The sequence below is a fragment of the Notolepis coatsorum genome (genome assembly GCF_963971535.1).
Source record: "Notolepis coatsorum genome assembly, chromosome: 6".
Taxonomy (NCBI): Eukaryota; Metazoa; Chordata; class Actinopteri; order Aulopiformes; family Paralepididae; genus Notolepis; species Notolepis coatsorum.
The window spans coordinates 51,413,176-51,440,065 of NC_140170.1; the positions used below are offsets into that span (position 1 = coordinate 51,413,176).

Genomic DNA, 26,890 nt, shown 5'->3' on the forward strand with positions numbered 1-26,890 from the left:
TCTTCTGGTCAAGATGCATTTTTTCATCAATACATTCCCGTTTTATACCGTGGTGAATATGAGTATAGTTTTAGAGTAATTCTGTGTAATCCCAGGAAACGTCGCTAAACAGCGTTTTGGTTTTGGTGGACCTGCTGACAAAGGTAACGTCTATTTTACAGAACCCAATCATAAAACATGCCTTTGTAATGATCGCAGCGTCAGAAAACGACAAGCATACCCCACATTTAGCATAAAACGCCTGACAATTGCATACCCAAAGTAATTTGCGATTTATTATACTTTATACTTATAGCAGTGCATTAATGGGATTATAAAGCAACAAAAAGAAAGATTTTGACTTTTTATTGCTGTTTTTACCCGTTATAACAAAGGAAAACCTCAAACTCTTATGAAGAGGAGAAAAAATACTGGCTGTGTAGACCTATTTTTAAATAACACACAGAAGAGGAGACAAAACACTGGTGTCTGTAGACCGACTTTGAAATAAAACCCTGAACTATTCAGGTATATTGAGTCCTTCCCTTATTTGTGGAACATTTATAAAATAAAAAGTAGTCCACTTTGAAAAAAGACTAACATGTGTAGACCTACTTTGAAATAAAACACAGAAAAGGAGAAAAAACACTGGCATCTGTAGACCTACTTTGAAATAAAACCCTGAACTATGCAGCTCTATTAGAGTCCTTCCCTTATTTGTGGAAAATCTATAAAATAAAAAGTAAATTTTTCGTTGTAAGCCTTTTGTTGACTAAATATCTTAGTTGATGAAATATTTGTTCATTTCAGTGTCACAGTATGACATCGATCTCCAAAATAAGAGAAAGAAAAAAATAAGTCAAATCTTTTTTTTTATTTTCTTTTTATTATTATTATAATTTTTTGGGCCAGGGAGCCGCAGCTGATTGGCTAAAGAGCCGCATGCGGCCTCGGAGCCGCAGGTTGCCGACCCCTGGGTTAGAGGAACCACCTAGATGTCCTGGCCAGAGGAACTATCTAGACGTCCTGGTCAGAGGAACTATCTAGACGTCCTGGTCAGAGGAACTATCTAGACGTCCTGGTCAGAGGAACTATCTAGATGTCCTGGTCAGAGGAACTATCTAGATGTCCTGGTCAGAGGAACTATCTAGACGTCCTGGTCAGAGGAACTATCTAGATGTCCTGGTCAGAGGAACTATCTAGACGTCCTGGTCAGAGGAACTATCTAGACGTCCTGGTCAGAGGACCCACCTAGAGGCTCTGGTCAGAGGAACTATCGAGGCTCTGGTCAGAGGAACCACCTACAGACCCGGGCCAAAGGACCTGAGAGAACATTGTGTGTGATGAAATTGCACCATGAATATTGAAAAATGTACCAAAATCTACTCACAAGGGCAAGGGTTGCTTAGGAACATGACCATTACAATTAGGGGTGTAACGGTACACAAAAACCACGGTACGGTACGTACCTCGGCTTTGAAGTCACGGTTCGGTACGGGTTTTCGGTACAGTGGGGGAAGTTTGGCTTTCCATGTTCCACTCAGGGGTGATGTAGTGTGCAGTAACTCATTGTACTTGTAGGGCTGTCAACGAATATTCTATATTGAAATTAATAATCGATTTGTTAAATTAAAAATTAAAAAATAATTATATTAGATTGTGAAAAAAACAGCCCCCGGTGGGCGGTTGTTAGTGGTTAACATACCGTTGTATTCGTTCGGTACACAGCCGTACTGAACGGTTCGGTACGGATATGTGTACCTTTACACCCCTAATTACAATGTATAAAATGTTTGATAATAACCACCATCTGATATAATGAATGTGTGTGAAACAACCAGTACAATACATTCTCGTAGATTCCTCTCAAGTCATCTGGAATATTCAGCTATTCCACCACTTCCTACGAGGATTCATGATATTCCCAGCTCTCAGAATTCCAGGATATTCCTCCCACTTCCCTTCTGCTGCTCTGTCCTTCTACGTCTCCGCGTGCGCGCACGCACACACACACACACACACACACACACACACACGACTGCGCTAAACTCTGCACATGCACACACAATGTTGTTGCTATGGTGACAGTCAAACATGCTGACTTAACAGGAAATGGGAGGCCATGAAAAAGAGGAAATATGGAAGGGATGCATGTCTCAGGTGTGTGTGTGCGTGTGTGTGTCTGTGTGAGAGAAAGAGAGTGAGAGTGAAAGAGAGAGTGAAAAGGAAAGAGGGAAATAAATGGAGGTGATATAAAATATTATATATATACACACACACAGTATATTTGTCTGTTTTATATTTTTCATACAAAATCTATCTCTCCCTCCAGTGTGTTTGTGTGTGTCTTAAGTTGTAGTCTCTCTCACCAGTGTATTTATGTGTGTCTTAAGTTGTAGTCTCTCTCTCCAGTGTATTTATGTGTGTCTTAAGTTGTAGTCTCTCTCTCCAGTGTATTTATGTGTGTCTTAAAGGGGACATGTACTGCTATTCCTAGCACTATTTGGGCAACTTTACACAATTCCTGTTAGTCTATTGAAGACATCTGTAAGGTTTTTTTCAAAAAAATGCATTGTTTTATATTTCTAATCAAGTACTCAAAACCATCATTTTCCAGCTTCAAGATTTCAGGCTGTTATGGCCTGGCTCCGCCCATAAGCACTTTGAGTGACAGTCAGTCCACACAGTCTGCGACTGGTAGACAGAGAGAGATAGAGAGAGAGAGAGAGAGAGGGGGGGGGGGTGCGAGAGAGAGAGAGAGAGAGAGAAAAAAGACAGGCCGTCTCTTCCTTTAGTTTTTTCTCTCCCTGCGGCAGCTTGTGTGGGGGGGGGGGGAGAGAGAGAGAGAAAAAAAGACAGGCCGTCTCTTCCTTTAGTTTTTTCTCTCCCTGCGGCAGCTTGTGTGGGGGGGGGGGGCCTCCCTTCCTCCCCTCTCCCGTGTGGCGCGGCAGGTCGCGGGTAGCATAATGCCAGCGGAAGAGTGCAAGAGCGCTTCCGCATTCTTCGCCGCGCATGCGCATGAGGTCCTCGCTTAGTTCAGACGCCCCATTCAACACGGTGAATCCCAAACTCAAAACTCTGTTAAGCTCCAGAGAGAGAGGCTGAAAACCGCCAGTTCTTTAACTCTGAATATAATAATGACGAAAAATAAACAGGATACACAACAAGGTGCACTACATATAACCTCATCGCATGCACCTTGTTGTGTATCCTGTTTATTTTTCGTCATTATTATATTCAGAGTTAATTATATTGTTTACACTGTCTTTCTTCTATTATAACGCTGCCCATTCCCAAATCATATTCAGAAAGTATCACAGAGACTTCTATTGACCGCGGAATTAGTTATTATTAGTAAGACACAACATTTCCGTAGTAATTGACCACCAGACTTTCTCTTAAGGCATTAACTGGGTTAATTAATATAAATGTTATATTGTAACTGTCTAGTTACACATTGGTTCCGAAACATGTATGTTCCAGGCTGCGATTAAAACTTTGAATCTGAGGCCCCGTTTAGACGGAAACGCTAGCAGGTGAATCCGCAAAAATATTTTTACGGATGTGCCTTTCGTTTATACGGAAACGGCGTTTTTACGGGGTGAAACCGCAAAAAAGTGAGACTACCTTCCAGGGTGGAATTCCTAGAAACGCAAAAGCTTTGCGCTCTCGTCTAAACTGTTAAAACGGATAAATCTGATAAAACGATGACGAAATGGTTGTCACGGCTCTGGTCGCGCGTACTGCTTACGTCACAGGTAGCAGGTATGCGCCAGTAGCCGAGACGTAAACAAAGCAAGTATGTCTGAACGGAGATCACCTGAAGGCTACATTGGCAGTACTTTTAACCCTTTCACTGCCACACGACAGAAGGTTAACCCTTTACTATCACACAACCGGCTGTCGTGTGGCAGTGAAAGGGTTAAATACACAAGAATCTGTCCCGCGGCGTGAGTGGACCCACTGTCTGTGAGTGACGCTGCTTTGGTCCAATCACATTCCCCATCCACAGTCTGAGAATCAGAGGCAGAGTAGGGCGGGTCTTCACAGCACATCATGTGACATATGCGCCAATCGTGTGACAGCGGGACTCCGTCGTTACAGCGTCGTCTGCACGGAGAATTCCACCCCAAAACGCTCGTCTAAACGTAAAATTAAAAGTGAAACCGCAAGATGACTTTTGCGGTTTCTGTTCACAAAACGCTCGTCTAAACGGGGCCTGAGAGAGCTCTGGTCAGCGAAGCCGGCGCCGTTCGCGACCTCCATGTTTTGGGGCTATTCATCAGAAAACTCGGATCCGCGATTCGGCTCCCATCCGTCGGGCAAGAACTGGCGGTTTTCAGCCTCTCTCTCTGGAGCTTAACGGAGTTTCGAGTTTGGGATTCACCGTGTTGAATGGGGCGTCTGAACTAAGCGAGGACCTCATGCGCATGCGCGGCGAAGAATGCGGAAGCGCTCTTGCACTCTTCCGCTGGCATTATGCTACACGCCGGCAGGTCCCCCCCCACCCCCCCCAAGTGCTCCCTCCCTCTCTCTCTCTGTCTCCCTCTCTGTCTCTCCCTCTCTATCTCTCTCTCTCTCTCTCTCCCTCCAGAGTATGCAGAGGTGTCGGGTTTCACTGCCTCGCAGTATGAGGAAGTGCGCTGTCTAGTCTAGGTAGATTGTGGGCGGGCATTAGCTACAACCACAGAGCCAATCACATCACTGTCTTCTACCCAGAGCCTGAATGACGTGACTCAGGCCTTCAAATCAGGATGGACTAATTTACTGGAGCAGGAAATTATCTGAGCTGAATCAGAGCAATCCGCCAATATGGTATTTAGACACTAAAACACATTGATACTAACTCCTATTACTATAATACAATGCTAGAGACTGAAAAATGACATTTATAGTACATGTCCCCTTTAAGTTGTAGTCTCTCTCTCCAGTGTATTTATGTGTGTCTTAAGTTGTAGTCTCTCTCTCCAGTGTATTTATGTGTGTCTTAAGTTGTAGTCTCTCTCTCCAGTGTATTTATGTGTGTCTTAAGTTGTAGTCTCTCTCACCAGTGTATGTATGTGTCTTAAGTTGTAGTCTCTCTCTCCAGTGTATTTATGTGTGCCTGCTTGGTAGTCTCTCTCTCTATCTCTCTCTCTCTGTCTGGTACGATTACTATTCCTTGTTATTTATAGTTTCTCTGTAGTGTAGGAATCTATTTTTAGAGCAGGAAGTATCTCCATGGGTTGGAATGGACAGCACACACACACAGTCCTACACACATACAGAACCACACACACACACACACACACACACATGGAAGCCATCAGATCAGAGGAAACAGGCTGATGTTATTCTGACTTACTATGGCCTCCGTTTCATTCTGGTGTAGTTGGAGACTCTCCACGTTCTCCAGGTAGTAAACCACACAACGCTCACCATTAGCATCTTCATGTTCATAACATCGCCCACGACAGTGTAACCATAGCAACGCTGTCATGTATAGGCAGCTCTCCAAGTGTGGGCTGTTTAGTGCGTCATAGCTATAGCTGTAATATCTGTGATGCAGAATAGTAGTCAACTGATTTTTTTAAATATCGGTCAGCCGACATCACCGTCTTCCGCAGGCTCTAGCAGGCTCAATCTGAACCCTTTCACTACCACACTACAGAAGGTTAACCGTCTGTAGTGTGGTAGTGAAAGGTTTAACCTGCTGTAGTGTGGTTGTGAAAGGGTTAACCATTTGTCGTGTGGCAGCGAAAGGGTTAAGGTTTGAGTGAAAATTATGGTACATTTTGCGATCGCAAGGCATCTGTTGATACCAAACACTTCATGCTAGCTATGCTGCCCATTGATCACATGCAAAACTCTTTGTACAAAAGTTCTTTGTACTGATGTTTAATGTGGTCTTCAACATCCCAAACATCGCTTCCATGGCATGGAAACACCACATGACCACCGTAGAACTAAAAGATCAGTTCTTACATTCATTCATGTTTAGGATACATGGCCTCAGACATTAATACAGACAAAGAAAAGCATAATACTGACCACTTCTGCCTGCTTGACAACCAATGGGGGGGTTAACTTGTTCCTTGTGAAGAGGTCTTCTGGCCCGTCTCTTCTGAAGTACCTTACTTCTACACAATCTGTCTGCCACGATATGCACTCAACAAAAAAAATCACAAAGCTTTAATTGAAAACCAAAACCATTCATAACTGTAACTGAGGGGTACAATTCCCTGACTGTATGGTTAGATATGATACTTACTACCACTACCTCTTGTACTTTAGACTCTGGCCACCCAGTACTAGGTATGAATATGTTGAACACTCCCACCTGATAAACGGATCCAACACAAATGTACCAAATCGAAAGTTTGAGTTTTAATACATAGCAAAAGGTATGTACAACGATCACTTAATTACATTTATGATTTGAAATAGTATGCACTTTTATGGCAAATGAGTATTCGTAGGTAGATCAATATCGAATGTCCAATCTCTGATTGCGCAGGAAGCAAATATACAACCTGGAATATTTAGGGAACAATAGCGATGATACTTGAATGATTATATAGCTGGATACACTAGGGGAAGGTTCCGACTGCTTGTAGGACAGCTGGAGGGGGGGGGGGTTAGAGAGTCACTGGCTGGATCCCGTCTGGCCGAGGGTATCTTGGGAGAGTCCACAGTTGTGCGACACGGTGCCCAACGATCCTCGATCCACAGATGAATGCAGTTGGACCCTCTGTGGCCGGCGTCCTCCGGTCCACGACGGAGAGACGTGAGGCGACCTCACTGTGCAGAGCGCCGTCTCACCTGTCGTCCTCTCCGGGGGGGGTATTTCCAACACACCGCAGTGTTGGCCTTTATCCATAGAATAATCAAAGTACTCAAAGCATAATCCAAGCCGGGGAAGGCTAGCCGTCGTCGGTAGAATAATCCAATATACAGGTCCACTCGCTCTTTGGCCTGGAGCTCCTCGGGTGCAGCTTCACGTGGGGTCAACCACCCTGGATAAGCGTCCAGCTGATGCCCGAAACGATGGGGGTGCTGATTACTATAGAACTCTTACTGCACGAGGCACTATATATGAATAGACTATTATTAGCTTAATAGAATACGTCCAACTCGACGATATAGTGCCAAATATGACTATTCAAATATTAATATACACGATGTCTCAATGCCGATACTGGGCCGAATTGGCCTTACTGCCCACACGTGGTTCGCGGGGAGGCTTTTGCGTCTGTCACTCTGTTGGAGGGTAAGGAACTGGACTAAAAGAAAGTTCTACTTTAATAGCGCAGTATATATACGCACTATGAATAAATAGTACCATTAGTGGTGCGGTAGACATATTCCTACGCGGAACTAGGACTTGTCCATACATGTTGAGCGGTACGATTGAACTCGGTCTGAGGGGCATGGCGACCTGGCACCAAGGTCTCGTCCAATGGTAGAATGGAGACTATTATGGGATGCTCAGTAGACTAGAAGGGATATTCAATGCACATTGTACAAGGAATATACAAGGGACATCAGGGGATATCAGGGGATATACAAATACAATCAAATATATATACATAAATAAATACATATATTCGGTTTAATCTGATCCTTCAGAACAGCCGCCCCCTAATTGGTCCCAACCTAATTAGTTAAGCAGAGACAGATTAACCGCACTGTCTACCACTCAAGGGTTCGCTGTAAGGGTCAGTCAACTCACAAAGTCATAGGGTCATGGTCATCATCGATTGTGTCTGGGAGTCGGGGCAGTTCTATGAGCCTCGCCACAGGACGGGTGTAAGTGCGCCCTTGGACGAGTACTTCAGCTGCTCGGACCTTGCCATCGGCACCGGTGATCACTTTGCTTACGCGGCCAGCCGGCCACATAGCTCTGGGTAGTGACTGGTCAATAATCATGACGACTGTTCCTTCCGTCAAATTGTCTCTCTCTTTTACCCACTTCTGGCGGGTCTGTAGAGACGGTAGGTAGTGCAGTAGGAAACTGCTCCAAAACTTGTCGGCTAATACTTGGCTGTACCTCCACATTCGTCGGCTGTTCGCTTCTTCAGGCCGGTACATTGTCTGGGGTAACGCGGGATCTAGCCGCCCCATCAGGAGGGTGTTGGGGGTGACTGGGTCGACATCTGCTACATCACTGGAGACGTAACCGAGGGGCTTTGAGTTCAATACTCCCTCAATCTCCGTGAGGACTGTCATTAGGACTTCTTCCGCCACAGTCTGGGCCCCAAGTACTGCGTACAGGGCTGTCTTTATAGAACGTACTTCTCGTTCCCAAGTTCCACCGAAGTGGGGTGCGTTTGGGGGGTTGAATTGGAAGTCAATCTGGGCTGGAGCGAGGTGGGTCTTAAGTTCTGGGCCCATAGCTTGGAAGCTCTCCCTCAGCTCTCTTTCTCCGCCTTTGAAGTTTGTCCCGTGATCGGACAACAACGTAGACGGTTCTCCCCTCCGTGATGTGAATCCTCGGAAGGCCACAAGGAATGAGTCTGTGCTCATGGTCGGAAGGAGCTCGATATGCATCGCTCTGGTGGTCATGCACCCGAACACAACACCCCACCGCCTCTCGGTGCCTCTTCCTCTCTTTATGTGCAGCGGGCCAAAACAGTCCATGCCTGTTGAGTGGAATGGCTTGTCGCCGAGTCGGAGGCGACATGGAGGTAGGTCAGCCATCCGTGGTATGCTGGGCTGCGCGCGCCACTTTCGGCAGTCTAGACAGGTTCGCTGGAAGCGTCGCACCGCCTCTCTTCCTTGAAGTATCCAGTAACGACGTCTGATCTCCGCGAAGACTCTCTCTGCTCCTGCGTGGTGTACATCCTCGTCGTATTTCTTTATAATCAGCTCTGTGACCTTGTGTCGGCTGTTCAATACGATCGGGTACTTAATGTCATCCGGTAAATTGGGGGCTCTCCGCAGGCGACCACCCACTCCGATGAGGGTATGTGTGTCACTCTCGGGGGCCAGATGAATCAATCTGCTGTCTGATGGGACGGGCCTCCCTCCCCGCAGACAGTCCAGTCCATCGGGGAACGAGTCTCTCTGGGCTCGCCGCAGCAGAAGCAGTTCTGCTTCCCCGCAGTCAGCTGCCGACATATCAGCGGGGGACTGAATCTCTGGGTGGCGCCGCAGGAACGTCCGTTGCTGCGCACTCTCCATGGTAATGCAATCGTCTATGTTGGGGTCTGCGGAGACAACAGTGCTCAATCCACAGAACATAGGTTTCTTATTCTCAGCCTCCTCGTCACTTGCCTCCCTCGGGGTGGGCGTGGGCCAATCTCCTTCCGGGAGCCTGAGGAATGCTGGTCCGTCACTGTAGATGTTACGACGGGTTAAGTCATCCAGGGACATTCCCCGGGTGATGACGTCAGCTGGGTTGTGTTTTGTATCAACATAGCGCCAGTTTGCTTCTCCGGTTAACTCTCCGGTTAACTCTTGAATCTCAGTGACTCTGACTCCCACGAAGACTTTGTATTTGCATGAATCCGATTTGATCCAGGCGAGTACTGTCGTGGAATCTGACCACAGGATTGTTCTATGCACCGGAATGGTGAGCTCACGTTGGATGAGCGTGGCTAGATGCGCTCCTGCGAGGGCTGCGCAGAGCTCTAGACGTGGGATAGACTGTTGCTTGCGTGGGGCTATTCTCGAGCGGGCGAGGATGAATGCTGTGTAGATCTCTCCCCCCTCTTCTTGGGCCCGCAAGTAGGCTACTGATCCGTAGGCGACCTCGGAGGCGTCACTGAAGACGTGTATATCCATTTTACATGTCTCTGGCCTCACCGTGGGTGGGAAGTAGCTTCGGCGTATATTAACGCCTGGGAGTGAGTGGAGTTCCATCTCCCACTCTCTCCAGGTGGATGCAAGGTGTGCGGGAATGGGGTCGTCCCAGCCCTGGTCCTTGTCCCACAATGCTCGTACAATCATCTTTGCCCTGGTGGTGTACGGTAGTATACATCCTAACGGGTCATATTGTCGGGCGAGTGTTCTGTACACACTCCGTCTGGTGGTCGGTATTGCCGTCGACCTTCCCTGCTCCGTGGTCAGGGGTTTGTGTCTATAGTGGAGCGAATCTGTTTTGAAGCGCCACACTAGTCCTAGTGTCATCTCTTGGGCTTCTCCTGGGATTGTGGCCATCCAGGTCTCGCTGCTCGCTGCCTTGTCCTCGGAGGAGAGGCTGCGCAGTACGTGCGGATCGCTGCTGGCCCACTGCCTAAGATCAAAGCCGCCTTTGATCAGAGAGGCGCGGAGTTTAAGTAGGAGAGCCTCGGCTTCTTCCTGGGTCGAAACGCTTTGTAGACAGTTATCTACGTAGAAGCTGTTCTTCACACTGTGTCGGACCTCTTCGTCCGCTGCTGGGTCCTCTGCGACATGTCTCTGTAGTGCAAATGTAGCACAGCATGGGCTGCATGTAGTTCCGAAAGGGAGGACTTCCCATTGGTAGATGGCTGGGTGCTCATCTCCTGGCCTCTCTCTCCATAGGAACCGCAACAGGGGCTTGTCCTCCTCTACTAATCTCACCTGCAGGAACATCCCTTTGATATCCCCGCTGATAGCCACCTTGTCCTGGCGGAAGCGGAGTAGTACGCCTAGTAGGGAGGGGCCGAGTGTAGGACCGGGCAATAGCTCTTTATTCAGATTTTGGGATCCGATCTGGTAGCTGCAGTTAAACACGATGCGGTCTTTGCCGTTGTGATGAACCTTGTGGTGGGGCACGTACCACGATTCAGTCGTCTGGTCGGCCTCTTTAATGTCAATCTTTGTGACGTGTCCCGCTGTGATGAGCTTCTCAATCTCAGCGCGGTATACACTTTCTTGGGCGGGGTCCTTGGCTAAGCGCCGCTCTGTGTTTAGTAGGTACCGCTCTGTGGCGTCTTTCTTTGCGTGAAAGGTAGGCATCCCTTCCCGCCGCAGGAGTGGCGTGGCGTATCTCAACACGCCGCTGACGGGGACTCTCTTTGTTCCCGTCTCGAGGAGGTTAATGGCGTAGATGTCGTCTTTAGAGCGAATGTCTTTCTTTTCGTTCTTAAAGGGCATTTGTTCTAAGGTCCATAGCCTCTCTACATGCTGCAGGAGTGCGGTGTCTCCCTCTGTGACTCGGGAGTGGAGACAGCTAGTGGCTGTGGTTCGGTTGAGAGATTTGGCGAGTGGGCCTTGGAGAGTCCATCCTAGGCGGGTCTCGACTGCTGCAGGGCAGCCTCTGGGTCCGGTATGAACCCGGTCTATCGGGACAATGAGGTCTGCATGGTCGGAGCCTATCAACAGTGTCGGGGTAGCACCGTCTATGAGTGGGATCGGTAGCTTGCGTAGATGTACATATTTCTCCATCAGCTTGGCTACGGGGTTATGTGTACCGCGACAGTCCTATTTCTTGGCTGGTGAAAGCGTCTGTAATCCTGTACCGTCGCTCGGGCTGGCCGCTTGCTGCGATAGAGAATGAGACATTCTCGCCCTTTATCGTTTTCAAATCTCTTCTTATTGTCCGAATTGTCATTTGGTTTTCGCTCCCCCGCAGCCCTAGCTGGGCCGCAGCGGACGCGAGCAGAAGGGTCTTCTCTGACCCGTCATCAAGGACGGCGTAAGTGTCCATGACTTTATTCTGGTAGCTCAATGTCACACGGACTACCTTTAAGAGCACTCTGGCTCCGCTGCTGCTGGCGGGGTCGATGTACATGACGCTTGCTTTGCTGCTTGATGGTGCGGGTGGAGGCCGCCGTCTGTTACTGTCGTGGAGTATGTCCAGATGGGCTCCATCGCACCGACTGCACTTTTTCTTCAAGCGGCATTCGGCTGCCATGTGTGATCGCGCACAGCGAAAACAGCGTCTGTTGGACTTTATCCATTGACTCGCTTCCTCCGCATTCATCTTGGGGAATGAGTCACATTGTGACAGCCAGTGTTCTTTCTCACAGTAGGGGCACACTATCTTCCACTTCTCCTTTCTTGAGGGGGTACTGTGGCTCCTACTGCTTGGCACTGACTCCGATTGGTGCATGACAGTCACCGATCTTCTTCCATCATTTAGTCTCCTGGTTCCTTCTCTGGAGCCAGGGGTGCTCCGTCCGAATGTATCTAGCCGTAAGCTGCTGACTTCTCTCGCCAGGAAGTCGGCTAGATCGAGGAGGTTCGGTTCGGGGCCATTAGGGTCTCGGTGGTCTCTCTGCCGCCTAAAGCGCTCCTGTCGGGCGGGCGGTAGCTTCTCCAAGATCCTCTCTACATTTGAGTTGGCGTATAGTTCATGCCTACCCTTTTCCCTCTGCGCTCCCAGCATCCCTACCAGGGACTGCACTCTGATGGACAGGTCGTCCAGTGCTCGATTGTCTGTTGCTGGGGGTAGGCGGTCGATGTGCCTGATCTCCTGGATCACGTAATCCCATATACGTCCATATCTCTGGTCCAACGCTACCAGCGCTGCGGTGTATGGGGTCGTGGAAGTGGCGTAGGCGAGCGATATGTTGTGCGCGCGGGGTACCTTTAAATGCTTCAGTAGTATCGCGTATTTATGGCGTTCATCAATGACATCCACCAACATTGTCTCCAGACACATGCGGAGCTCCGTATACTGGGCCCGGTTCTCCTGGGTGAAGTCTGGTACCATAGGTGTGCCAATGTATGACGCGGATTGTTGATACATCGGCGAGCGTTGGGGGAGAGGCCTCCTAGGCGAGTCTCCTCCTGCTCCTTGGCGTGGGCTGGTACCGGCTGTGTACCATGGCCCGCTGGTCCAGGTGCTGTTCCTCGGTGCGGGTCGTGCGTCGTGCTCACCCGTGAATAGCGTCGGGGGTCTGTAGCGCAGCTCCGCGGGGGTATAGCCTGGGCTGTACTGGACCTCCTGGTCCGGTAGAGTACTGTGCTGTCGTCGGGCGTGGTTCTCCTCCTCTTCCTCTTCGTCTTCCGTTAGGTCATCCAGGGCTTGTAGTCTCTGATTTAGCCTCTCCGCAGTGTATGCTGCTCCTTCCCGGTGGCTGGGTCTCGCTTGGACCGGTTGGGGAAGGGGGTCTGCGGGGGGTATAGACCTCGTCTGTTGGTCAAGTTCAGGGTCGCTTACTCGGCTAGGGGATGCCGCCCTGGAGTGATGTCTAGACGAGTTCCTGGAGCCTCTGGTGGAGGGAGGGGGTGTTGTCCTTCTGATCAGCTGTTCTATTAGTTGCGCTTGTGCTCTGTCGCGCTCGGCTTCGCGCTTGGTGAGATCCGATTCTCTCTGGGCACCGGTGGCGGCGCGCTGGGCGTCGGCCCGGTCTCTTGCCATATTCTCTTCCATCTGAATGCGTCTTATTTCCAGGCGTATGTGCTCTTCTTCGCTCCGTTGCTGTATCTGCAATCGATCGTGTTCACCCTGGAGTCTATCGCGTTCAGTAGAGGCTTTCAGGCTGACGAGGAATGCCTGCTGTAGTGTCCTCTCTGCCTCGCTGGGAGAAGACGGTTGTATAGGGGAGCCGTCCCTTGGGGTACTCCGTGCGGAGTCTTGGAGCTCTATCTCCACGGTGCTCTCCTCATCTTCTTCCGTGCCGAGTTCTCTCTCGGTAGTGTTGTCTTCCTCCCGGGACTCGTCGGGGACTACTTCTTCGGTATTGGCGGGGTGTAAAGTCATGTCTGGTTCCCCCTGGTTCCCACCGTGAGCTTGGTCAGTTACATTAGAACCCATAGGGGCCTCTATGGTCGGGGTAGCCTGGTCGTTAGGGTTAGACATAATTTTACTTTCTAGTTTTACCGCGTTTACTGTTGGTAGAAGACTAGGTTGTTGACTGACAGCGTAAGCCTCTAGGTACTGAGGGAGCTGTCGTTTGCGCCGCGGGCGTTGTTGGTTAGGAGGATCGTTTTGTGGAGTGTTCATCATAGGCCATTTTAATATTAATAACACTATATTAATATTACACTGATTACCATCCGGCTCGAAGGACCAATTCTAACTGAGGGGTACAATTCCCTGACTGTATGGTTAGATATGATACTTACTACCACTACCTCTTGTACTTTAGACTCTGGCCACCCAGTACTAGGTATGAATATGTTGAACACTCCCACCTGATAAACGGATCCAACACAAATGTACCAAATCGAAAGTTTGAGTTTTAATACATAGCAAAAGGTATGTACAACGATCACTTAATTACATTTATGATTTGAAATAGTATGCACTTTTATGGCAAATGAGTATTCGTAGGTAGATCAATATCGAATGTCCAATCTCTGATTGCGCAGGAAGCAAATATACAACCTGGAATATTTAGGGAACAATAGCGATGATACTTGAATGATTATATAGCTGGATACACTAGGGGAAGGTTCCGACTGCTTGTAGGACAGCTGGAGGGGGGGGGGTTAGAGAGTCACTGGCTGGATCCCGTCTGGCCGAGGGTATCTTGGGAGAGTCCACAGTTGTGCGACACGGTGCCCAACGATCCTCGATCCACAGATGAATGCAGTTGGACCCTCTGTGGCCGGCGTCCTCCGGTCCACGACGGAGAGACGTGAGGCGACCTCACTGTGCAGAGCGCCGTCTCACCTGTCGTCCTCTCCGGGGGGGGTATTTCCAACACACCGCAGTGTTGGCCTTTATCCATAGAATAATCAAAGTACTCAAAGCATAATCCAAGCCGGGGAAGGCTAGCCGTCGTCGGTAGAATAATCCAATATACAGGTCCACTCGCTCTTTGGCCTGGAGCTCCTCGGGTGCAGCTTCACGTGGGGTCAACCACCCTGGATAAGCGTCCAGCTGATGCCCGAAACGATGGGGGTGCTGATTACTATAGAACTCTTACCGCACGAGGCACTATATATGAATAGACTATTATTAGCTTAATAGAATACGTCCAACTCGACGATATAGTGCCAAATATGACTATTCAAATATTAATATACACGATGTCTCAATGCCGATACTGGGCCGAATTGGCCTTACTGCCCACACGTGGTTCGCGGGGAGGCTTTTGCGTCTGTCACTCTGTTGGAGGGTAAGGAACTGGACTAAAAGAAAGTTCTACTTTAATAGCGCAGTATATGCGGCACGGTGGTGTAGTGGTTAACACTGTCGCCTCACAGCAAGAAGGTCCAGGGTTCGAATCCCGCTTGGGGACCAGGTTTCCATGATGCCAGTTACCCAGGTGGGGTATCTCCCAGGCCTTTCTGTGTGGAGTTTGCATGTTCTCCCCGTGCTCGCAAGGGTTTCCCCCCCCGATAAGATAAACCCAATGGAAAAACATGCACAACAACAAGATCGCTAACGCTGTGGCGTCCTTGACGAAGACGGACAGGAGCACTTGGATTGGTCCCCTGGCGCGGCTCACGTGGCGCCTGTCTGCTCCCGGCTGCCCTTGGGGGGGAAGGACGACGGGATGGGTTAATCGCAGATACGCATTGTATGCATGGTTCGCATGTGTGCCAAATGATGACCTCGGAGCAGGTCCTAAATTATTATTATTATTATTATTATACGCACTATGAATAAATAGTACCATTAGTGGTGCGGTAGACATATTCCTACGCGGAACTAGGACTTGTCCATACATGTTGAGCGGTACGATTGAACTCGGTCTGAGGGGCATGGCGACCTGGCACCAAGGTCTCGTCCAATGGTAGAATGGAGACTATTATGGGATGCTCAGTAGACTAGAAGGGATATTCAATGCACATTGTACAAGGAATATACAAGGGACATCAGGGGATATCAGGGGATATACAAATACAATCAAATATATATACATAAATAAATACATATATTCGGTTTAATCTGATCCTTCAGAACAATAACTCTTGTTAGCATTCTCCAAAAACATCACCACTGCCAAAGCTTCTTTCTTTCACCATAAGATGGAGGCCTCGGCTAAGAACCACCTTGTCCTCGAGGCTCTCACAGACAGTCAACCATCAGTTCCTCCTCAAACCCCTCACAGGAATGCGAGTTGTAGGCTCTGCGCTGGCATGGCTGTCATCCTACCTCCATGACCGCTCCTACCAAGTATCATGGAGAGGCACCCTATACACAGGTGTCCCCCAGGGCTCAGTCCTTGGACACCTCCTCTTCTCTCTCTACACCAAGTGTTTCCCACAGGATTTTGTGAGACTGTGGTGGGTGAACCTCAGCCCCTCTTGAGAGCAAAATAAAGAAGCTAGATCTATGATGAACTTTGGGCTCAAAACACAAAATCGACCAGACTAGTGCTTCCCAATCCTCTCCTCGAAGCACCCCAGCCGTTCAATGTATTTGTTAAATTCCACCACCAGCACACCCGATTCAACTTAACTAGCCCTTTATTAGTTGAATCAAGGTGTGCTGGTGGTGGAATTTAACAAATACATGGAACGGCTGGGGTGTCTCGAGGAGAGGTTTGGGAACCACTGTAGAGCAGACATTTGAGCCATCAAAGAAATGAAGCAAAAGTGGTTACCAGTGTTGAACTGGTTTATTTTTTAGAAAATAAAATAATATACTGGATTACTATTACGACTACCACCACTGTCAATACTACGATACATCCCTATTGGGAAACGTTATATTTAAAAAAGAAAATAATTAAAAAAAAAAAATAATAATAATAATAATAATAATAATAATAATAATAATAATAATAATAATAATAATAATAATAATAATAATAATAAAAAATCTTTATTTTTTGGTTCATTATACAACTGTGGCGGGACTAATTAGACTTAGGTACCCCAGTCTCTGAGTGGATCTTGGCCTGCATGTCTGATATTTACACCTGGAGGACGATCACCTCAAACTGAACCTAAGTTACTTCACCTGCCGGTCGAATCCTCTGACCGATCTTTTGTCACTTACCACCTAGCATCACCAGAGACACCTACCATCTAGCATCACCAGAGACACCTACCACCTAGCATCACCAGAGACACCTACCACCTAGCATCACCAGAGACACCTACCACCTAGCATCACCAGAGACACCTACCACCTAGCATCACCAGAGACACCTACCACCTAGCATCACCAGAGACACCTACCACCTAGCATCACCAGAGACACCTACCACCTAGCATCACCAGAGACACCTACCACCTAGCATCACCAGAGACACCTACCACCTAGCATCACCAGAGACACCTACCACCTAGCATCACCAGAGACACCTACCACCTAGCATCACCAGAGACACCTACCACCTAGCATCACCAGAGACACCTACCACCTAGCATCACCAGAGACACCTACCATCTAGCATCACCAGAGACACCTACCACCTAGCATCACCAGAGACACCTACCACCTAGCATCACCAGAGACACCTACCACCTAGCATCACCAGAGACACCTACCACCTAGCATCACCAGAGACACCTACCACCTAGCATCACCAGAGACACCTACCACCTAGCATCACCAGAGACACCTACCACCTAGCATCACCAGAGACACCTACCACCTAGCATCACCAGAGACACCTACCACCTAGCATCACCAGAGACACCTACCACCTAGCATCACCAGAGACACCTACCACCTAGCATCACCAGAGACACCTACCACCTAGCATCACCAGAGACACCTACCACCTAGCATCACCAGAGACACCTACCATCTAGCATCACCAGAGACACCTACCACCTAGCATCACCAGAGACACCTACCCACCTAGCATCACCAGAGACACCTACCACCTAGCATCACCAGAGACACCTACCACCTAGCATCACCAGAGACACCTACCACCACCAGAGACACCTACCACCTAGCATCAAGCAATACCAGAGACACAAAAAGATTCAACATACACGTCTGTCCGTCTGTCTGTCTTGTGCACGGCCAGTTCTACCGAGGGTGGCGGTCGAAACAGAACAGAAGACGTTGTGGGTCGTGTCCTTTAAGAGCCCCTGAAGACAGCAGCAGACAGCCTGATGAGAGACAGACCGGTCTAAAACTAAAGGCAGGTCTGCTGCACTTACAATACATAGGGGACTCTGTGTGTGTGTGTGTGTGTGTGTGTGTGTGTGTGTGTGTGTGTGTGTGTGTGTGTGTGTGTGTGTGTGTGTGTGTGTGTGTGTGTGTGTGTGTGCGAGAGAGAGAGAGAGATACGGTTGTGCTGACATAGCTGAGTCAGCAAACAGAGGGACAAAGAGAGAGAGATAGAGGTAGAGAGGTAAAGCGAGTTGGAGAGGCAGAGAGAGAGAGAGGGAGTTGGAGAGGCAGAGAGAGGTAGAGGAACAGAGAGAGAGAGCGGGGGTAAAGATAGTTGGAGAGGCAGATAATATACACACAGACCAGTAGGAGTGCCTATATTCTATAATATAATCTATATTCTATCATAGAACTAAACTTTCTCTCTCCTCTAGTCTATCTCCTCCTCCTCTCTCTCCTTCTATTTTCAACTATAGCAGGTACAACTTGATGAAAGTTACAGAAATAGTTGAATAAATTGTGTCTGTAGTTCACTAGAGGTCTGCAGTTCAGTTCACTAGAGGTCTGTAGTTCAGTTCACTAGAGGTCTGTAGTTCAGTTCACTAGAGGCCTGTAGTTCAGTTCACTAGAGGTCTGTAGTTCAGTTCACTAGAGGCCTGTAGTTCAGTTCACTAGAGGTCTGTAGTTCAGTTCACTAGAGGTCTGTAGTTCAGTTCACTAGAGGTCTGTAGTTCAGTTCACTAGAGGTCTGTAGTTCACTTCACTAGAGGTCCGTAGTTCAGTTCACTAGAGGTATGTAGTTCAGTTCACTAGAGGTCTGCAGTTCAGTTCACTAGAGGTCTGTAGTTCACTAGAGGTCTGTAGTTCAGTTCACTAGAGGTCTGTAGTTCAGTTCACTAGAGGTCTGTAGTTCAGTTCACTAGAGGTCTGTAGTTCACTAGAGGTCTGCAGTTCAGTTCACTAGAGGTCTGTAGTTCACTAGAGGTCTGTAGTTCAGTTCACTAGAGGTCTGCAGTTCAGTTCACTAGAGGTCTGTAGTTCAGTTCACTAGAGGTCTGCAGTTCAGTTCACTAGAGGTCTGTAGTTCAGTTCACTAGAGGTCTGTAGTTCACTAGAGGTCTGTAGTTCAGTTCACTAGAGGTCTGTAGTTCAGTTCACTAGAGGTCTGTAGTTCACTAGAGGTCTGTAGTTCAGTTCACTAGAGGTCTGTAGTTCAGTTCACTAGAGGTCTGTAGTTCAGTTCACTAGAGGTCTGTAGTTCAGTTCACTAGAGGTCTGTAGTTCAGTTCACTAGAGGTCTGTAGTTCAGTTCACTAGAGGTCTGTAGTTCAGTTCACTAGAGGTCTGCAGTTCAGTTCACTAGAGGTCTGTAGTTCAGTTCACTAGAGGTCTGTAGTTCAGTTCACTAGAGGTCTGTAGTTCAGTTCACTAGAGGTCTGTAGTTCAGTTCACTAGAGGTCTGTAGTTCAGTTCACTAGAGGTCTGTAGTTCACTAGATGTCTGCAGTTCAGTTCACTAGAGGTCTGTAGTTCAGTTCACTAGAGGTCTGTAGTTCACTAGAGGTCTGCAGTTCAGTTCACTAGAGGTCTGTAGTTCAGTTCACTAGAGGTCTGTAGTTCAGTTCACTAGAGGTCTGTAGTTCAGTTCACTAGAGGTCTGTAGTTCACTAGAGGTCTGTAGTTCAGTTCACTAGAGGTCTGTAGTTCAGTTCACTAGAGGTCTGTAGTTCAGTTCACTAGAGGTCTGTAGTTCACTTCACTAGAGGTATGTAGTTCAGTTCACTAGAGGTCCGTAGTTCAGTTCACTAGAGGTCTGTAGTTCACTAGAGGACTGTAGTTCAGTTCACTAGAGGTCTGTAGTTCAGTTCACTAGAGGTCTGTAGTTCAGTTCACTAGAGGTCTGTAGTTCAGTTCACTAGAGGTCTGTAGTTCAGTTCACTAGAGGTCTATAGTTCAGTTCACTAGAGGTCTGTAGTTCAGTTCACTAGAGGTCTGTAGTTCAGTTCACTAGAGGTCTGTAGTTCAGTTCACTAGAGGTCTGTAGTTCAGTTCACTAGAGGTCTGTAGTTCAGTTCACTAGAGGTCTGTAGTTCAGTTCACTAGAGGTCTGTAGTTCAGTTCACTAGAGGTCTGTAGTTCAGTTCACTAGAGGTCTGTAGTTCACTTCACTAGAGGTCTGTAGTTCAGTTCACTAGAGGTATGTAGTTCAGTTCACTAGAGGTCTGTAGTTCACTAGAGGTCTGTAGTTCAGTTCACTAGAAGTCTGTAGTTCAGTTCACTAGAGGTCTGCAGTTCAGTTCACTAGAGGTCTGTAGTTCAGTTCACTAGAGGTCTGTAGTTCACTAGAGGTCTGCAGTTCAGTTCACTAGAGGTCTGTAGTTCAGTTCACTAGAGGTCTGTAGTTCACTAGAGGTCTGTAGTTCAGTTCACTAGAGGTCTGTAGTTCAGTTCACTAGAGGTCTGTAGTTCACTAGAGGTCTGTAGTTCAGTTCACTAGAGGTCTGTAGTTCAGTTCACTAGAGGTCTGTAGTTCAGTTCACTAGAGGTCTGCAGTTCAGTTCACTAGAGGTCTGTAGTTCAGTTCACTAGAGGTCTGTAGTTCACTAGAGGTATGTAGTTCAGTTCACTAGAGGTCTGTAGTTCAGTTCACTAGAGGTATGTAGTTCAGTTCACTAGAGGTCTGTAGTTCAGTTCACTAGAGGTCTGTAGTTCAGTTCACTAGAGGTATGTAGTTCAGTTCACTAGAGGTCTGTAGTTCAGTTCACTAGAGGTCTGTAGTTCAGTTCACTAGAGGTCTGTAGTTCAGTTCACTAGAGGTCTGTAGTTCAGTTCACTAGAGGTTTGTAGTTCAGTTCACTAGAGGTCTGTAGTTCAGTTCACTAGGTCTGTAGTTCAGTTCACTAGAGGTCTGTAGTTCAGTTCACTAGAGGTCTGTAGTTCAGTTCACTAGAGGTCTGTAGTTCAGTTCACTAGAGGTCTGCAGTTCAGTTCACTAGAGGTCTGTAGTTCAGTTCACTAGAGGTCTGCAGTTCAGTTCACTAGAGGTCTGTAGTTCACTAGAGGTATGTAGTTCAGTTCACTAGAGGTCTGCAGTTCAGTTCACTAGAGGTCTGTAGTTCAGTTCACTAGAGGTCTGTAGTTCACTAGAGGTCTGCAGTTCAGTTCACTAGAGGTCTGTAGTTCAGTTCACTAGAGGTCTGTAGTTCACTAGAGGTCTGTAGTTCAGTTCACTAGAGGTATGTAGTTCAGTTCACTAGAGGTATGTAGTTCAGTTCACTAGAGGTCTGTAGTTCACTAGAGGTCTGTAGTTCAGTTCACTAGAGGTATGTAGTTCAGTTCACTAGAGGTCTGTAGTTCACTAGAGGTCTGTAGTTCAGTTCACTAGAGGTATGTAGTTCAGTTCACTAGAGGTCTGTAGTTCAGTTCACTAGAGGTCTGTAGTTCAGTTCACTAGAGGTCTGTAGTTCAGTTCACTAGAGGTCTGTAGTTCAGTTCACTAGAGGTATGTAGTTCAGTTCACTAGAGGTCTGTAGTTCAGTTCACTAGAGGTCTGTAGTTCAGTTCACTAGAGGTCTGTAGTTCAGTTCACTAGAGGTCTGTAGTTCAGTTCACTAGAGGTCTGTAGTTCAGTTCACTAGAGGTCTGCAGTTCAGTTCACTAGAGGTCTGTAGTTCAGTTCACTAGAGGTCTGTAGTTCAGTTCACTAGAGGTCTGTAGTTCAGTTCACTAGAGGTCTGCAGTTCAGTTCACTAGAGGTCTGCAGTTCAGTTCACTAGAGGTCTGCAGTTCAGTTCACTAGAGGTCTGTAGTTCAGTTCACTAGAGGTCTGTAGTTCAGTTCACTAGAGGTCTGTAGTTCAGTTCACTAGAGGTCTGTAGTTCAGTTCACTAGAGGTCTGCTCTCTGTGGGTGAGTTTCTCGGGGAACTAGCCAAGCTATTTAGACACAGAACACATTGGTAAGTTTCATGTCTAATTATCACATGTCCTCCTCACAACAGAATGATAGGATTCAGGTGAAATACCTGGGAAATGTCCCTTTACAGGCCTGGGTGGATCATGGAGCATCAAGATGTTCTCAACAACCCTCCACTCTCCTTTTTGGCGGTAAACAGTAGTAAACAACGTCACTCTTATCTCAACACACATCACTAACTAACTACATAGGCTCTGTGTGCGTGTGCGTGTGCGTGTGTGTGTGTGTGTGTGTGCATGTGTGTGTGCATGTGTGTGATGAGGGAGGGGTGTTGATGACTCTTTCCTCTGCATGTCCCCCATCTTACACACACACACACACGCGCGCACACGCACACACACACCTTCATAAACAGGAAATGGTTTGTGGGTGGACATACTGTACTTCCTGTCGTTGGTATGATGATTTCCCGTTTCCTGTCTGGTGGGGTGCTCGTCCCCAAACTATTAGTTACCGTGACAACCAGATGACTTAACAACATGCACAAGGAAGGCCACAGTCAACAGCTTCACAGTGCGGCCAGAAGGTGGTGCAAGTTGGCAGATTCGTGCACGCGCGGGGAGGGGGGGGGGGTTGTAAACACAACATCGTTTTTGAACTCTTATTGAATGTGTCAAACGAAGATCAGCGATACAGACATGTTATTTGGACGGTCCTTGTTGCATATTGGAGTCTGACATCTTTAATACACGTGATTATCTTAACCTGCCGACCCAGAGAGAAGGAAACCAGCATAAAGAGATCCATTTGCAAGTGAAACAGTTAATAAACATAATGTATAGATGGTTAAGAACTGTGATAAGACGATGCTTAGCTGATGTCCTTTATGCATTTGCAGTTGAAAAGTAAGTAGCCTATGATTGGAACATGGCAGGGGAAGATAGTATCAAGCTAATTGATGCCTGGATGTCTGCACTCTTTACGGCTCGCTGCTATTTGCGTGCTGCTCTCTCTGGGATAGAAGACACACATTACTTGCTTCTTTGTTTGTGTGCATGAGTCTATTACTGCTTGTGTGTGTTCTTGCATATGCATGCAGGTAACAGTGGTTTACTAGGCTGCTCCATGTGTGTGTGTGTGCGTGTGCGTGTGTGTGTGTGTGTGTGTGTGTGGTACCTGGGTCCAGGTAACAGTGATTTACTAGGCTGCTCTTCCTCCTCTTGGCTCTTCAGAAAACACTTTGCTTCTTTTGAATCAGCTGACACCTCCTTGGTGACTCTGAGAGGGGGAGGGGGAGAGAGAGAGGGAGGAGAGAGAGAGAGAGAGAGAGAGAGAGAGCGATAGAGAGAGACAGCAAGCAAGCGAGAGAGACAGAGTGGGAGAAGGAAGAGAGAGAGAGGAGGAGAGATAAAGAGAGAGGGAGGGTGAGGAGAGAAAGAGAGGGGGGAAGAGAGATGGAGAGAGAGGGAGTCAAACAAGAGGATGAATTATTCTAATTATTAGGCGTCTGTCTGTCTTGTAATATCATTGAAAAGCGGTTGAAAGTGGGTTCACTCTGCCACCATCATGATAACAGGGACCAACAAGACTAGACCAGATCTCTTTGAATGGAGAGTCATCCATATCTAGGAATCTGTCATCATGCATATCATCATTTTTCTTTCATAATTGAAGTGAGATCCTATGGGCCTTACAGTACTGAGCCTATCAGCCTACTGTGATTATTGTATTATAATTTAGAGATACTTTACCGTTTCTGCTGCCACTTTGCACATACTACACCCGTACCGTGACTAGGGCTGACCTTCGAAGCTTTTTTTGGCAATCGAAGCTTCGGGGCCGAGCTTCGATTTTAATTCGAAGCTTCGAGAAAAAAAAAAAAAAATGTTGTGGGACTTGTACAGCACTTTCGTAAACTTTGTTGTTTTTAAATGTGCTCTATAAATAAAGTGGGTTGGATTCATTAATTAAGTAGCCCCTTTCGTGACTGAGCCAACAAGGTTTCACTCGGCTGTGTGATTTAATTCAAGGTGGATCGCTGTTGTCGTTTGAACAACTTCAGATTTCATGGGAACTACCAATCCCCCAAATCAAGAATGTTTAAGATGAATGAAGTAAGTAATGAATGATTTTGATTATTTGAAATATGGCCTGTGTAGACTAAACTATGCACAGAATTATGTCAGTCTACAAGGTCCGGCAATGTAGACCTTGTAGACTCCACTACAGACCAATTATCAGTGAATGTTCATGCATTTTTAAGAAGGGCAACTTCCACAAAAAAACAAAGAACTCACCAAAACATCTCAGTAGCACCTTATCTAAATGTTATATTTCATATATGGAGATTCATATTTATTTATGTATTGCATGCATTTCTACATTTTATTTCCTATTTTGTTTATTCATCCCAGTATCTTTCTTTCTTATGTGTGGAATTCTACAACGCGCGCGCACACACACACACACACACACACACCTACACACACACTTACATTTAGTCATTTAGCTGACGCTTTTATCCAAAGCGACTTACAAGTTCTGTACGACAAGACAGCAAGAAGGGTACAACTCTATCAGCTGAGTAACAATGTTCATCAAAGTGTTGCGTGTTACAGTGTAGGTTAGTTTATTAGGACAAGTGCATGACAGTAATGTTAGTCACGGTTAGATTTTTTTTTTATTTTTTTTATCATTTCAGATAATGGTTGAAGAAGTGAGTCTTTAGTCGACGGCGAAAGATTGGACGGGATTCGGCTGTCCTAACTGGGATGGGTAGTTCACACACACACACACGCACACACATATCGAAGTAAAAAAAAAAATTGAAAAAAATTTCTTTTGAAAAAAAATGAATGTTTTTTTTTTTTTACGCTTCGATTTTTTTTTAATGTTCGAAGCTTGTGCCATCGAACGAAGCTTCGAAGCTTCGAAGTATTTAAGACAGCCCTAACCGTGACTCTTATATTATAATCTAGTTCAACTAAATAAACGATGTATCATTTGTTTCTGTTGTCACTTTGCACCGACTATACCCATGATGTAACTATTGTATTGTAATTCAGAGCTATTTCTATTTTGTCACCTGTGTCTACTGCTATGTTACGCTTATAGTGCTCTTTTTTATTTAATTTATCCTGTGTATTGATGTCACCGCTGCAAGGTCAAGGACAGAAGAATTTCATTATTCTGTGCTTGTAGAAAGTAACAATGTGATGCGACAATAAAGGTGAATCTGAATCACTGGTAAATTATTGACAACACAGAAAGGGGTATTTGTTCGAAAATAACAATTCAGTCAATCTCTACACAGCATGTACACCATCCAGTGGTTTCTGCCACGTCATTAGTTACCATGGCAACCACTCACTGCACAATTCCCAGCCTTTTAGCAGAGATTCCTATTCATTTTAAAACTCACATTTCACCTCGAAATGCTACTTATAAAGTCACTCAACGTAAAATCACATCACGTTTAATTATTTCAAGTTGATTTGTTTTGTAGCAAGTAATTCTGTTGTTTCCGCCATATTTAAAAGGTACGGATTTCCCCATTCAAAGCTCCCAAAGTGCTCCATCTCCTCGTTATGTAGTAAATTCAGTGGCGAATATTCATCGAAGCCAAGCTTCCCCAAAAATGTGACCAATAGAAAAAAATATATATATAAAAAATATATATATTTATTAAATTTTTTTATAGTTTACAATAATAAGAAAATCATTATTTTCGTAAAATGAGGCTATATAATTGCGTGCTTTAGCCCGGTTTATTTGATGTTTTCTTCATGGTGGGATAGGAAAGCTATCATTGTATTGCATGTGTTGAACCGTAATGGGAACAAATTCATACTTTTTAGTAGCAATACGTTTGTTTAAAGCATTTTGTAAGGCAGGCTGTGTTCTGTTCTGAAGAGGTTGTTGCCCAGTAAATGCACGTGAGCTCAACATGAACATCTGCATTATTTGTCAAACCGAGAAGAGTTACACTGTGACTGTCATGTAACGTTTGTTGTTACATGCAATATGATACGTGGACTCCAGTTTAATTAATCCAAACATAGACGATGTGGTTGAATTTATTCCGTCACTTTGTAACACTTTCTTTTGTAACACGTTGAGCTCGGTTAGTGAAACGATGCCACTATGAGCCTTATAGCATAACGGTTCCATTATTGCAATGGGTTGTAGATCTAATAACGCATTATATTTATCAAAACATAGGTTGTTAAAAAAAGAAAAAAATACATTCTGACTTGGCATCCTCAGTCATTTTACCCAGGCAACGCCACTGGGTAAACTACCAGTGATCCATCTCCTCATTAGACTGTCTCTGGTTAAACTACCACAGTGATCCATCTCCTCATTAGACTGTCTCTGGTTAAACTACCACAGTGATCCATCTCCTCATTAGACTGTCTCTGGTTAAACTACCACAGTGATCCATCTCCTCATTAGACTGTCTCTGGTTAAACTACCACAGTGATCCATCTCCTCATTAGACTGTCTCTGGTTAAACTACCACAGTGATCCATCTGCTGGTTATGTAGACTGTCTCCAGTTAAACTACCACAGTGATCCATCTGCTGGTTATGTAGACTGTCTCCAGTTAAACTACCACAGTGATCCATGTCCTGGTCATGTAGACTGTCTCCGGTTAAACTACCACAGTAATCCATCTCCTGGTTATGTAGACTGTCTCCGGTTAAACTACCACAGTGATCCATCTCCTGGTTATGTAGACTGTCTCTGGTTAAACTACCACAGTGATCCATCTCCTGGTTATGTAGACTGTCTCCGGTTAAACTACCACAGTGATCCATCTCCTGGTTATGTAGACTGTCTCCGGTTAAACTACCACAGTGATCCATCTCCTCATTAGACTGTCTCCGGTTAAACTACCACAGTGATCCATCTCCTCATTAGACTGTCTCTGGTTAAACTACCACAGTGATCCATCTCCTCATTAGACTGTCTCTGGTTAAACTACCACAGTGATCCATCTGCTGGTTATGTAGACTGTCTCCGGTTAAACTACCACAGTGATCCATCTCCTGGTTATGTAGACTGTCTCCGGTTAAACTACCACAGTGATCCATCTCCTGGTTATGTAGACTGTCTCTGGTTAAACTACCACA

General features: G+C 46.4%; 1 protein-coding gene across 1 annotated transcript in view; it reads right to left on the reverse strand.

The window, feature by feature from the left end:
- The window catches only part of cfdp1 (craniofacial development protein 1), a 49,800-nt gene that overhangs the window by 10,806 nt on the left and 12,104 nt on the right, over positions 1 to 26,890 (reverse strand). The window contains exon 5 of the mRNA XM_084317642.1: positions 22,932 to 23,033. Within this exon, the coding sequence (XP_084173768.1) occupies positions 22,932 to 23,033 (102 nt within the window). The remainder of the gene's footprint in view (positions 1 to 22,931; positions 23,034 to 26,890) is intronic.